The sequence below is a fragment of the Pelobates fuscus genome, chromosome 4 (genome assembly GCF_036172605.1).
Source record: "Pelobates fuscus isolate aPelFus1 chromosome 4, aPelFus1.pri, whole genome shotgun sequence".
In the NCBI taxonomy this organism is placed as follows: Eukaryota; Metazoa; Chordata; class Amphibia; order Anura; family Pelobatidae; genus Pelobates; species Pelobates fuscus.
The window spans coordinates 169,700,066-169,714,731 of NC_086320.1; the positions used below are offsets into that span (position 1 = coordinate 169,700,066).

At 42.0% G+C, this 14,666-nt stretch overlaps 1 protein-coding gene across 2 annotated transcripts in view; it reads left to right on the plus strand.

Annotated features, from left to right (window-relative positions):
• The window catches only part of LOC134607943 (proto-oncogene Mas-like), a 43,832-nt gene extending 29,586 nt beyond the window's left edge, over positions 1–14,246 (plus strand). For both annotated transcript variants that reach the window (XM_063450540.1, XM_063450541.1), the window contains one exon: positions 12,393–14,246. In XM_063450540.1, the coding sequence (XP_063306610.1) occupies positions 12,445–13,428 (984 nt within the window). In that variant the 5' untranslated portion in view covers positions 12,393–12,444 and the 3' untranslated portion in view covers positions 13,429–14,246. The remainder of the gene's footprint in view (positions 1–12,392) is intronic.
• Positions 14,247–14,666: the final 420 nt, after the last annotated feature.

The window sequence follows — 14,666 nt, forward strand, 5'->3', positions numbered from 1 at the left end:
ATCTAGCTTGTAGTGTGCTTGTGTGTGTATCAGCTAGCTTGTAGTGTGCTTGTGTGTATCAGTGAGCTTGTAGTGTGCTTGTGTGTGTATCAGCAAGCTTGTAGTGTGCTTGTGTGTGTATCAGAGAGCTTCTAGTAAGCTTGTCTGTGTATCAGTGAGCTTGTAGTAAGCTTGTGTGTATCAGCTAGCTTGTAGTGTGCTTGTGTGTGTATCAGTGAGCTTGTAGTGTGCTTGTGTGTGTATCAGCTAGCTTGTAGTGTGCTTGTGTGTGTATCAGCTAGCTTGTAGTGTGCTTGTGTGCATCAGTGAGCTTGTAGTGTGCTTGTGTGTATCAGTGAGCTTGAAGTGTGCTTGTGTCTGTATCAGCTAGCTTGTAGTGTGCTTGTGTGTGTATCAGTGAACTTGTAGTGTGCTTGTGTGTATCAGTGAGCTTGTAGTGTGCTTGTGTGTGTATCAGTGAACTTCTAGTGTGCTTGTGTGTGTATCAGTGAACGTGTAGTGTGCTTGTGTGTGTATCAGCTAGCTTGAAGTGTGCTTGTGTGTATCAGCTAGCTTGTAGTGTGCTTGTGTTTGTATCAGTGAGCTTGTAGTGTGCTTGTGTGTATCAGTGAACTTGTAGTGTGCTTGTGTGAATCAGTGTGCTTGTGTGTGTTTCATCTAGCTTGTAGTGTGCTTGTGTGTGTATCAGCTAGCTTGTAGTGTGCTTGTGTGTATCAGTGAGCTTGTAGTGTGCTTGTGTGTGTATCAGCAAGCTTGTAGTGTGCTTGTGTGTGTATCAGAGAGCTTCTAGTAAGCTTGTGTGTGTATCAGTGAGCTTGTAGTAAGCTTGTGTGTATAAGCTAGCTTGTAGTGTGCTTGTGTGTGTATCAGTGAGCTTGTAGTGTGCTTGTGTGTGTATCAGCTAGCTTGTAGTGTGCTTGTGTGTGTATCAGCTAGCTTGTAGTGTGCTTGTGTGCATCAGTGAGCTTGTAGTGTGCTTGTGTGTATCAGTGAGCTTGAAGTGTGCTTGTGTGTGTATCAGCTAGCTTGTAGTGTGCTTGTGTGTATCAGTGAGCTTTGTAGTGTGCTTGTGTGTGTATCAGCTAGCTTGTAGTGTGCTTGTGTGTGTATCAGTGAACTTGTAGTGTGCTTGTGTGTATCAGTGAGCTTGTAGTGTGCTTGTGTGTGTATCAGTGAACTTCTAGTGTGCTTGTGTGTGTATCAGTGAACGTGTAGTGTGCTTGTGTGTGTATCAGCTAGCTTGAAGTGTGCTTGTGTGTATCAGCTAGCTTGTAGTGTGCTTGTATGTATCAGTGAGCTTGTAGTGTGCTTGTGTGTGTATCAGCTAGCTTGAAGTGTGCTTGTGTGTGCATCAGCTAGCTTGTAGTGTGCTTGTGTATATCAGTGAGCTTGTAGTGTGCTTGTGTGTGTATCAGTGAACTTGTAGTGTGCTTGTGTGTGTATCAGTGAACGTGTAGTGTGCTTGTGTGTGTATCAGCTAGCTTGTAGTGTGCTTGTATGTATCAGTGAACGTGTAGTGTGCTTATGTGTTTATCAGCTAGCTTGAAGTGTGCTTGTGTGTATCAGCTAGCTTGTAGTGTGCTTGTGTATATCAGTGAGCGTGTAGTGTGCTTGTGTATATCAGTGAGCGTGTAGTGTGCTTGTGTGTGTATCAGCTAGCTTGAAGTGTGCTTGTGTGTGCATCAGCTAGCTTGTAGTGTGCTTGTGTGTATCAGTGAGCTTGTAGTGTGCTTGTGTGTGTATCAGCTAGCTTGTAGTGTGCTTGTGTGTATCAGTGAGCTTGTGCGTGTATCAGCTAGCTTCTAGTGTGCTTGTGTGTATCAGTGAGCTTGTAGTGTGCTTGTGTGTGTATCAGCGAGCTTGTAGTGTGCTTGTGTGTGTATCAGCGAGCTTGTAGTGTGCTTGTGTGTGTATCAGCGAGCTTCTAGTAAGCTTGTGTGTGTATCAGCGAGCTTCTAGTAAGCTTGTGTGTGTATCAGCGAGCTTGTAGTAAGCTTGTGTGTATCAGCGAGCTTGTAGTAAGCTTGTGTGTATCAGTGAGCTTGTAGTGGGCTTGGGTGTGTGTCAGTAAGCTTGTGTGTATCAATGAGCTTGTAGTGTGCTTGTGTGTATGGACTAGCTTGTAGTAAGCCTGTGTTTGTCAGTGAGTTCATAGTGTGTGTGTGTGTATCAGTGAGCTTGCCTGTAATAAGCTTGTGTGTGTCAGTAAGTTTGACTGTTGTGAGCTTGTGTATGGGGTAGGGAGCTTGTGTGTGTTGGTGTGCTTGTCTGTGGTGAGCTTGTGTGTGTCAGTGAGCTTGCCTGTAGTAAGCTTGTGTGGGTCAGAGAGCTTCTGTGTCTCAGTGAGCTTGTGTGGGTCAGAGCACTTCTGTGTTTGTCATTAGCGAGCTTGTGTTGGTCAGAGAGGTTGTGTGTGTCGTGAGCTTGTCTGTAGTTGGGTTGTGTTTGTCTCTAGTGTGCTTGACTGAATGTCACTGAACATAAGCTTGTCTGTAGTGAGCTTGTACATGGGTCAGAGAGCATTTGTGTGTATCGGTGAACTTGTCTGTAGTGAGCTTGTTTGTGTCAGTGAGCTTTTCTGTAGTCAGTGTGTGTGTGTGTGCCATTGAACTAGTGTGATTTATTAATGTGGAACATCCTTTTAATATATATATATTCGGAAATTATATAATTGACTAGCTTGTAGTGTGCTTGTGTGTATCAGTGAGCTTGTAGTATGCTTGTGTGTGTATCAGCTAGCTAGTAGTGTGCTTGTGTGTATCAGTGAGCTTGTAGTGTGCTTGTGTGTATCAGTGAGCTTGTAGTGTGCTTGTGTGTATCAGCTAGCTTGTAGTGTGCATGTGTGTGTATCAGCTAGCTTGTAGTGTGCTTGTGTGTGTATCAGTGAGCTTGTAGTTTGCTTGTGTGTATCCGTGAGCTTGTAGTGTGCTTGTGTGTGTATCAGCTAGCTTGTAGTGTGCTTGTGTGTGTATCAGTGAACTTGTAGTGTGCTTGTGTGTATCAGCTAGCTTGTAGTGTGCTTGTGTGTATCAGTGAGCTTGTAGTGTGCTTGTGTGTATCAGTGAACTTGTAGTGTGCTTGTGTTTGTATCAGTGAGCTTGTAGTGTGCTTGTGTGTATCAGTGAACTTGTAGTGTGCTTGTGTGAATCAGTGTGCTTGTGTGTGTTTCATCTAGCTTGTAGTGTGCTTGTGTGTGTATCAGCTAGCTTGTAGTGTGCTTGTGTGTATCAGTGAGCTTGTAGTGTGCTTGTGTGTGTATCAGCAAGCTTGTAGTGTGCTTGTGTGTGTATCAGAGAGCTTCTAGTAAGCTTGTCTGTGTATCAGTGAGCTTGTAGTAAGCTTGTGTGTATCAGCTAGCTTGTAGTGTGCTTGTGTGTGTATCAGTGAGCTTGTAGTGTGCTTGTGTGTGTATCAGCTAGCTTGTAGTGTGCTTGTGTGTGTATCAGCTAGCTTGTAGTGTGCTTGTGTGCATCAGTGAGCTTGTAGTGTGCTTGTGTGTATCAGTGAGCTTGAAGTGTGCTTGTGTCTGTATCAGCTAGCTTGTAGTGTGCTTGTGTGTGTATCAGTGAACTTGTAGTGTGCTTGTGTGTATCAGTGAGCTTGTAGTGTGCTTGTGTGTGTATCAGTGAACTTCTAGTGTGCTTGTGTGTGTATCAGTGAACGTGTAGTGTGCTTGTGTGTGTATCAGCTAGCTTGAAGTGTGCTTGTGTGTATCAGCTAGCTTGTAGTGTGCTTGTATGTATCAGTGAGCTTGTAGTGTGCTTGTGTGTGTATCAGCTAGCTTGAAGTGTGCTTGTGTGTGCATCAGCTAGCTTGTAGTGTGCTTGTATGTATCAGTGAGCTTGTAGTGTGCTTGTGTGTGTATCAGCTAGCTTGAAGTGTGCTTGTGTGTGCATCAGCTAGCTTGTAGTGTGCTTGTGTATATCAGTGAGCTTGTAGTGTGCTTGTGTGTGTATCAGTGAACTTGTAGTGTGCTTGTGTGTGTATCAGTGAACGTGTAGTGTGCTTGTGTGTGTATCAGCTAGCTTGTAGTGTGCTTGTATGTATCAGTGAACGTGTAGTGTGCTTGTGTGTGTATCAGCTAGCTTGAAGTGTGCTTGTGTGTATCAGCTAGCTTGTAGTGTGCTTTTGTATATCAGTGAGCGTGTAGTGTGCTTGTGTATATCAGTGAGCGTGTAGTGTGCTTGTGTGTGTATCAGCTAGCTTGAAGTGTGCTTGTGTGTGCATCAGCTAGCTTGTAGTGTGCTTGTGTGTATCAGTGAGCTTGTAGTGTGCTTGTGTGTGTATCAGCTAGCTTGTAGTGTGCTTGTGTGTATCAGTGAGCTTGTGCGTGTATCAGCTAGCTTGTAGTGTGCTTGTTTGTATCAGTGAGCTTGTAGTGTGCTTGTGTGTGTATCAGCGAGCTTGTAGTGTGCTTGTGTGTGTATCAGCGAGCTTGTAGTGTGCTTGTGTGTGTATCAGCGAGCTTCTAGTAAGCTTGTGTGTGTATCAGCGAGCTTCTAGTAAGCTTGTGTGTGTATCAGCGAGCTTGTAGTAAGCTTGTGTGTATCAGCGAGCTTGTAGTAAGCTTGTGTGTATCAGTGAGCTTGTAGTGGGCTTGTGTGTGTGTCAGTAAGCTTGTGTGTATCAATGAGCTTGTAGTGTGCTTGTGTGTATGGACTAGCTTGTAGTAAGCCTGTGTTTGTCAGTGAGTTCATAGTGTGTGTGTGTGTATCAGTGAGCTTGCCTGTAATAAGCTTGTGTGTGTCAGTAAGTTTGACTGTTGTGAGCTTGTGTATGGGGTAGGGAGCTTGTGTGTGTTGGTGTGCTTGTCTGTGGTGAGCTTGTGTGTGTCAGTGAGCTTGCCTGTAGTAAGCTTGTGTGGGTCAGAGAGCTTCTGTGTCTCAGTGAGCTTGTGTGGGTCAGAGCACTTCTGTGTTTGTCATTAGCGAGCTTGTGTTGGTCAGAGAGGTTGTGTGTGTCGTGAGCTTGTCTGTAGTTGGGTTGTGTTTGTCTCTAGTGTGCTTGACTGAATGTCACTGAACGTAAGCTTGTCTGTAGTGAGCTTGTACATGGGTCAGAGAGCATTTGTGTGTATCGGTGAACTTGTTTGTAGTGAGCTTGTTTGTGTCAGTGAGCTTTTCTGTAGTCAGTGTGTGTGTGTGTGTGCCATTGAACTAGTGTGATTTATTAATGTGGAACATCCTTTTAATATATATATATTCGGAAATTATATAATTGACTAGCTTGTAGTGTGCTTGTGTGTATCAGTGAGCTTGTAGTATGCTTGTGTGTGTATCAGCTAGCTAGTAGTGTGCTTGTGTGTATCAGTGAGCTTGTAGTGTGCTTGTGTGTATCAGTGAGCTTGTAGTGTGCTTGTGTGTATCAGCTAGCTTGTAGTGTGCATGTGTGTGTATCAGCTAGCTTGTAGTGTGCTTGTGTGTGTATCAGTGAGCTTGTAGTTTGCTTGTGTGTATCAGCTAGCTTGTAGTGTGCTTGTGTGTATCAGTGAACTTGTAGTGTGCTTGTGTGTATCAGTGAACTTGTAGTGTGTTTGTGTGTGTATCAGCTAGCTTGTAGTGTGCTTGTGTGTGTATCAGTGAACTTGTAGTGTGCTTGTGTGTATCAGCTAGCTTGTAGTGTGCTTGTGTGTATCAGTGAGCTTGTAGTGTGCTTGTGTGTATCAGTGAACTTGTAGTGTGCTTGTGTGTGTATCAGTGAACTTGTAGTGTGAATCAGTGTGCTTGTGTGTGTTTCATCTAGCTTGTAGTGTGCTTGTGTGTGTATCAGCTAGCTTGTAGTGTGCTTGTGTGTATCAGTGAGCTTGTAGTGTGCTTGTGTGTGTATCAGCAAGCTTGTAGTGTGCTTGTGTGTGTATCAGAGAGCTTCTAGTAAGCTTGTGTGTGTATCAGCGAGCTTGTAGTAAGCTTGTGTGTATCAGCTAGCTTGTAGTGTGCTTGTGTGTGTATCAGTGAGCTTGTAGTGTGCTTGTGTGTGTATCAGCTAGCTTGTAGTGTGCTTGTGTGTGTATCAGCTAGCTTGTAGTGTGCTTGTGTGTATCAGTGAGCTTGTAGTGTGCTTGTGTGTATCAGTGAGCTTGAAGTGTGCTTGTGTGTGTATCAGCTAGCTTGTAGTGTGCTTGTGTGTATCAGTGAGCTTTGTAGTGTGCTTGTGTGTGTATCAGCTAGCTTGTAGTGTGCTTGTGTGTGTATCAGTGAACTTGTAGTGTGCTTGTGTGTATCAGTGAGCTTGTAGTGTGCTTGTGTGTGTATCAGTGAACTTCTAGTGTGCTTGTGTGTGTATCAGTGAACGTGTAGTGTGCTTGTGTGTATATCAGCTAGCTTGAAGTGTGCTTGTGTGTATCAGCTAGCTTGTAGTGTGCTTGTATGTATCAGTGAGCTTGTAGTGTGCTTGTGTGTGTATCAGCTAGCTTGAAGTGTGCTTGTGTGTGCATCAGCTAGCTTGTAGTGTGCTTGTGTATATCAGTGAGCTTGTAGTGTGCTTGTGTGTGTATCAGTGAACTTGTAGTGTGCTTGTGTGTGTATCAGTGAACGTGTAGTGTGCTTGTGTGTGTATCAGCTAGCTTTAAGTGTGCTTGTGTGTATCAGCTAGCTTGTAGTGTGCTTGTATGTATCAGTGAACATGTAGTGTGCTTGTGTGTGTATCAGCTAGCTTGAAGTGTGCTTGTGTGTATCAGCTAGCTTGTAGTGTGCTTGTGTATATCAGTGAGCGTGTAGTGTGCTTGTGTGTGTATCAGCTAGCTTGAAGTGTGCTTGTGTGTGCATCAGCTAGCTTGTAGTGTGCTTGTGTGTATCAGTGAGCTTGTAGTGTGCTTGTGTGTGTATCAGCTAGCTTGCAGTGTGCTTGTGTGTATCAGTGAGCTTGTGCGTGTATCAGCTAGCTTGTAGTGTGCTTGTGTGTATCAGTGAGCTTGTAGTGTGCTTGTGTGTATCAGCTAGCTTGAAGTGTGCTTGTGTGTGTATCAGCTAGCTTGTAGTGTGCTTGTGTGTATCAGTGAGCTTGTAGTGTGCTTGTGTGTGTATCAGCGAGCTTGTAGTGTGCTTGTGTGTGTATCAGCGAGCTTCTAGTAAGCTTGTGTGTGTATCAGCGAGCTTGTAGTAAGCTTGTGTGTATCAGCGAGCTTGTAGTAAGCTTGTGTGTATCAGTGAGCTTGTAGTGGGCTTGTGTGTGTGTCAGTAAGCTTGTGTGTATCAATGAGCTTGTAGTGTGCTTGTGTGTATGGACTAGCTTGTAGTAAGCCTGTGTTTGTCAGTGAGTTCATAGTGTGTGTGTGTATCAGTGAGCTTGCCTGTAATAAGCTTGTGTGTGTCAGTAAGTTTGACTGTTGTGAGCTTGTGTATGGGGTAGGGAGCTTGTGTGTGTTGGTGTGCTTGTCTGTGGTGAGCTTGTGTGTGTCAGTGAGCTTGCCTGTAGTAAGCTTGTGTGGGTCAGAGAGCTTCTGTGTCTCAGTGAGCTTGTGTGGGTCAGAGCACTTCTGTGTTTGTCATTAGCGAGCTTGTGTTGGTCAGAGAGGTTGTGTGTGTCGTGAGCTTGTCTGTAGTTGGGTTGTGTTTGTCTCTAGTGTGCTTGACTGAATGTCACTGAACGTAAGCTTGTCTGTAGTGAGCTTGTACATGGGTCAGAGAGCATTTGTGTGTATCGGTGAACTTGTCTGTAGTGAGCTTGTTTGTGTCAGTGAGCTTTTCTGTAGTCAGTGTGTGTGTGTGCCATTGAACTAGTGTGATTTATTATTGTGGAACATCCTTTTAATATATATATTTTCTGAAATTATATAATTGACACACTGATGCCGATATGCTGATATCGGCATGGTGTATTTCCCTGCTTAAATAATTGTCCCCATGCAGAGCCAGTCACAACGGACAGGGGGCGTCCTGGAGGGTGGCGGTTATAGCACTGTAACACCCATGGATCATCTGGAGCGAGGGGCTGCAGTTAAGACAAAAGTCTTCCAAAGTACATACATATAAACAATACAAGCATACTATGTGACACAATGAATTAGAGGGCTGGAATCATTTTTTCCAGGGCTGCTTTCTGTTCCCAATCCGGCCCTGCCTGCTGATACGGACGTTGATAGCCAACATGGAGAACTGGACTGATAAGGCGATTTCTTGGATAGGGAGGATCCATTCTATTAAAATGAATGTACTCCCCAGAATATTATTCCTGTTTCAGGCACTCCCGATTAAAGTAACTAGGTCTGACTTAGGGCCACTTCAACAAACGATAGGCAAATTCATATGGCAAAACAAAAAACATAGATTCTCACGCAACATCCTCTACCGAGCTAGGGACAGGGGCGGACTGGGCCTTCCACACTTACATTTTTATTATGAGGCTGCCCAACTAGCCCAGGTGGCAATGTGGCACTCTCCACCGGAGGAAAGGAGATGGGTAGACCTGGAAGCATCACTTATGGGACTGGATAGGCCTCAGTTCTATATGTGGACCCCTAGAGAGCACAGACCACACATCACAGTGCCCTGTCCTGCGATTGTCAACTCTCTGAGGATATGGGACGCGGCCGCCCCTAAGTATGGCCTGGCGTCCTCTCCCTCTCCGATGACCCCTCTCTTGAGGAACACGGCATTTCTACCAGGAATGACGGCCCGGGATTTTAGAGGCATAGAACGGGCGGGGGTGCAGAGATTGCACCAGTTGTATGAGGGAGGGTCGTTGGTGACATTTGAGGATTTGAGCAACCTTTGATTTTTTTAGATACCTCCAGATTAGAGCTTACGCCCAAGACACTCAGGTTAAAAAAGCCGCAGTAGCAAAGATGACATTCTTTGAAAGAATGTGCGCGAAAGAACAATTCCCGAGCAAACTGATTTCGCTTCTATACTCACAGTTGTGCAATAACACTTTAGAATGGGGAGGAATTACATATATAGATCAATGGGAGGCGGACTTGGGGGAGACACTGGAAGGAGTGGAATGGCAGGAAATGTGGGAGGCGGCCGCACAGTCCTCTATGTGTGTCTCACTACAAGAACAAGCATACAAGACGCTGTTTCGATGGTATGTTACCCCCGTTAAGTTGAGCCGTATGAACCAAACTACTACGGACTTATGCTGGCGGGGGTGCGGCCTCAAGGGCACTTACGTTCACATGTGGTGGGAATGCCCAATAGCACAGGTTTTTTGGCGGCAGGTTGCGCAATTGATACAAGACATATTTGAGAGAGAGGTTAAGCTGGACCCGTGGGTGTTCTTGCTGGCTAGATCTATGGAGAACTGGACAAAAGCGGAACAGACCCTGTTGCATAAGGTGAACCTAGCCGCTAGGAGAGCATTGGCACAGGTGTGGCTGCGGAGCGAGGCTCCGGAAATTGACATGGTGATTCGGAAGATTAGAGATCATTATCTGATGGATGACCTAACAGCCAGGGTTAGAGGCTCGACAAAAAAGTTTGAAAAAATTTGGGGCCCTTGGAAAGCCAGCGCAGCGAATGCCTGAGGTACGCGCTAACGATACAACCAAGGCGGGGATTAGATAGATTAGATATGCACTGGCCGGTTCTTACCTGCACCCCCCCCCCTCCACCTCACCCCCTTCGTACTCCCTTTTTCTATCTTCCTACTTACTCCTCTTATCCTTTTACTTCTATTTTCTTTTTCACCATGAGCACTCAACGCAAATGTTGAAATATAACCACTCAATACGTAACTAATATACACTACGATGGGACATGGACCTGTACGCACAGAAACAGACTGATTGCAATTCTTAGGTGATTCAGAGGCGGATTTTTGGAACCCGCATATGAAAACCAGAGAAAGAATAGGGCATGTCCTATCGACTAAAGAAATGTATATGTGGTGATTTATAGTTTATTCACGTCTTATCTGATTTTATTTTTATGTTATAAATTAAAATATACCAGGGAGGACAGTGTGTCCACGCTATATTGATTGTTCTATTCACTCCAAGATATGTCGGTGTAGGAAAAGTATGTAAGGAGTGTCACTCTTTTGTCTTTAAAGATGCAATGGAGACAGGGCCTACAAACTGTTACTATATCTTCCAATGTTTCAATGTAATGTGTTTTCACTGTGCTGTTCTACCTTGGCATAAATAAAGAATTTAAAAAAATAAAAATAAAACCAGACTCTGCATCAACTGTGTAATTTTCCATGGGAGTTTTGCCATGGATCCCCATCCGGCATGCCACAGTCCAGGTGTTAGTCCCCTTGAAACAACTTTTCCATAACTTTTGTGGCCAGAAAGAGTCCCTGTGGGTTTTAAAAATCGCCTGCCCGTTGAAGTCAATGGCGGTTCGCCCGGTTCGCCGGTTCGCGACATTTCGTGAAAATTTCGTGTTCGCGACATCACTATATATTAGTATTAAAATACACTTAGAATGACGTTACATATATATATATATATATATATATATATATATATATATATATTGGTAACAAAATACACTTAGAATGACATTTTATATATATATATATATATATATATATAGATAAATACATATAATTACACAAAAGATTACATTAGTATACATGTAGAATTTAAAAACATATATATGTTTATATATTAAAATTCTACATGTATATTTAAGTAATCTTTTAACATAATTATGTGATTTGATTAATTCAAATTTGATTGACATGCCTGAAAACACAGGAGGAAAGTGCAGAGAATTTAATTTGCAAGCACTATATTTGACCCTGTAACTCTCCAAGACACCATAAAACCTGCACATTGGGGGTACTGTTTTACTCGGGAGACTTTGCTGAATTTAAATATTAGTGTTTAAACTGGTAAATTGCATTACAACGATGATATATTAAGTAAAAGTGAAGTTTTTTTGCATTTTTTACAAATGAACGGCACTTTTATGTACTATATTATTGTTGTAATATGTTTTACTGTTTTAAAACACTAATATTTGTGTTTAGTGAAGTCTCCTGAGAATAACAGTACCCCCCATGTACAGGTTTTATGGCGTTTTGGAAAGTTAGAGAGTCACATATAAGGCATGCATTTCATTTTTTTCACATTGAAATTTGCCAGATTGGTTATGTTGCCTTTGAGAGCGTATGGTAGCCCAGGAATGAGAATTACCCAAAAGATGGCATACCATTTGCAAAAGAGATATTGCAAGTGGGGTATGTCCAGTCTTTCTTAGTAGCCACTTAGTCACAAACACTGGCCAAATATTAGTTTGTTGCTTTTTTCACACAAAAACAAATATGAACGCTAACTTTGGCCAGTGTTTGTGACTAAGTGGCTACTAAAAAAGACTAAACATACCCCACTTTCAATACCTTGGCTTGTCTACTTTTTCAAATGGTATGCCATTATGGGGGTAATTCTCATTCCTGGGCTACCACACCATCTCAAAGGTAACATTACTAATCTGGCAAATTTCAATGTGAAAATGGAACGTTCTATATATGACCCTGTAACTTTCCAAAACACCATAAAACCTGTTAATGGGGGGTACTGTTGTACTCGTGAGACATCGCTGATTACAAATATGTAACAGTATTATAACATTCACAGCTAAAATGTCAGACGAAAATACAAATTTAAAAAAAAATCTTATTTTCTCACATTTTTTAAAAATTTTATTCAAAATACATTATGTTCCATATATGAATAGTTAATGATAAATTAAAGCCCTGTCTCTCCTGAACAATATGATATATAATAAGTGTGGGTGCACTTAATGTGACAGCGGTGAATTACGGTTGAACAGACATATAGCGCAAATTCCAGTTTTTGTTTACGTTTTGTTTTGATCAGAACGTGCACTATTGACTCCGTCCTGAAGGGGTTAATGTAGTTGTTCTGGTGAATATAATCATTATATGCAGGCATTTTCATGCAAACACTGCCTTTTCAAAGAAAATGCATTGTTTACATTGCCCCTAGGAACACCTCCAAGTGGCCACGCCTTAGATGGCCACTGGAGGTGCTTCCTGGCTCAGTGCTGCACAGTAGGCAGCTCTGCCATTCAGCTTCCCCACACTCTGAATGGGGGTGCTGAATTTTCCTCATAGAGATGCATTGACTCAATGCATCTCTATGAGGAGATGCTGATTGGCCAAAATGGTGTTTGACCCTGCCCCCTTGCCGATTTTAGCCAATCCAATGCTTTCCTCATGCGAAAGTATTGGATTGGCTAAAAATCGTCAATTCTGATTATGTCACCAAGGGGGTGGGGCCAGTGCCAGCGGACCCGCGCGGCGCTGGAAATAAGGTGAGTTTTTCATGCTTTTTTTCCTGTTATTTATATTATATCTGTTTCCATCCTCTGTATAATGTGATATTAATAATTTCTAAACAATTAAAAATGATTTTACATTCTACTGCTATCTCTCTGTGAGTTGTATGAAAAATATTTTATGTTTGCATTTTTTTCTTCTAGATAGCCACTGCATACTGAAGAAACTGCACATAGTCCAGAGTCAGAAAACATCATGTCTGCGTTCAACATCGAAGCAAGTGAACATGGACTTTATAAACCAAGAGATTCACCTGACATACATTTTACAATTGCTGCCTGTTGCATTTTTGTAGTCTGTCTTTTTGGAATGCTTGGGAATGGTGTTGCATTCTGGTTCCTCTGCTTTAGAATCCCAGTGAACACCTACACGGTGTATATAATCAATCTGATGATTGCCGACATTATTTACCTTTTCTCCAATGCTATTCTTATGATGCTACAAGTCGATCAATTAATGGATATTCATCCCTATTCACATGGAGTAGCTAATACTCATCTAGTTTTAGAGATTGTCTGTGATAGCTCCTACCAAGGAGGTATGTTCTTCCTCCTTGCTATTAGCATAGAGAGATGTGTATCTGTTTATTATCCAATCTGGTACCGTTGCCGTCGCCCAAAACACCAATCATTAATAGTTTGTTTAACCATGTGGTTTTTTGCCTGTCTAATTAGCTGCCTTGAAAATATTGTGTGCTCCCCCAAATGTTTTTCAATTGAGTCTGTGCAATGCACAGGGGTTCAGGCAATGTCATTTGTAATATCAATTTGTATTTCTGTTCCACTCATGATCTTTTCCAGCACCATTTTACTTATAAGAATTCAAAAGACGTCCAAAAGGTGTCGTACTCCTAAACTCTACATTATCATAATAATTACGGTCTTTGTATTTCTTATAGCTACTGTGCCAGTGAAATTTATGTGGCTACTACTGCACTTAAGGTATTTGCCAAATGGATTCCAAACTATGCTTTTCTTTTTTGCCAGCATTTTATGCACTGTTCTCAGCAGTGCTGTCAATCCATATATATACTTCATGGTGGGTAGGCAAAAAAAGCAGAAGAAATTGAAATCCAAAGGATCGATTCATTCTGCTCTTCATTCTGCTTTTCATGTCGAAGAGGATGAGGCAGTGAAAACGTTTAAAGATAACTCAAGTATCAGTTACATAAAGGCTTGAAAAGGTAAATAAAGTTATATACCTCATTAAGAGGGCAATACCGTAGCAAAGAACCTTTAAAATAATACTGCTCTTTGCATGATTTTTGTTATTGTAGTGCAAACTCACCAATCACTGGACAGCCCGCACTATTACTGAAATCAAAATAGAAAAATAAAAAAAGAGAAAAATAGCATAAATTGGGAATTGTTCATTAATTGCAGCTTGGTTAGTAACTCACCCAGGGCCAGATTAACAAAGGGGCTATGGGAGTAGAAGCTCCAGGCCCATGCTTTGATTGTTCCAAAGCAGTAACAATATAAATGTTAAATTTATCGATGAATTCCACACTCCACTAGCTTTGTATTGAATTTATCTTTATTAATTGCCTCCCAATCACTGCATTAATGTTATAATGTACTGTGCTTATTGACAATAATCACCATAATCACCTACAGGCCCTAATCTCAATGACCATCTAAAATATGACTGAGTATTGGTTCTATAGACTAATACAATATGTTATTGGGAATAAAAATCCCCCATTCACTGAAAATGTTTGCATTGTTTATTCACTTAAGATGATACCCTGCCATGTGTCCTTTACATAAAAATGTGTCTCTAGCACTGCATTAAATGAACACACCGGGCACATTGAATTATGCAGCCCACTATAGTGGTTATGACGCCAGGCGTGTCATGGAAGCATCTGTTCCATTGTAAGAAGTCAAACTGTTTTTAAAAAGTATAAATTATTACCTGTTTTCTGCTGGGTACTGTCTCTATTATCATGGCAATGCAGGGTTTAGCTCATTAGCTTAGCAGGGGCTCTTAACCTGTGAGGTATGTCTCTCGTGGGGGTATTAGTAGGGAGGTGTGATATCTGGATTAAAAAAAATGTCAGACTTCTGGATAATCAGAAATCGTACAATCTAAATGTTCAGTAAAACAAAGACTGCTGTTATTGTGTATGGTTGTGTTTTGTAAAATGAAGACCAAATGTCAATTAAATTTAATCTTGTACCAAACCTCTGTGCTAGAACTGACTCACAAAACATTTGCTTACAACAATCACAAGAACTGTAGAAGAGCAGTCACATGAAAACTCCGCACTCGGCAACTGTTATTGTTAGCTGAATGATTGCAACAATGGACTTTCCAAGACAGTTTAATTTTAATTATTGCTAGCTTAGTTAACAGTGTTTCTTTCTTCTTTAATGCCAGAAGCTATGCAATTATTAACACTGCTGCTAGAAGAG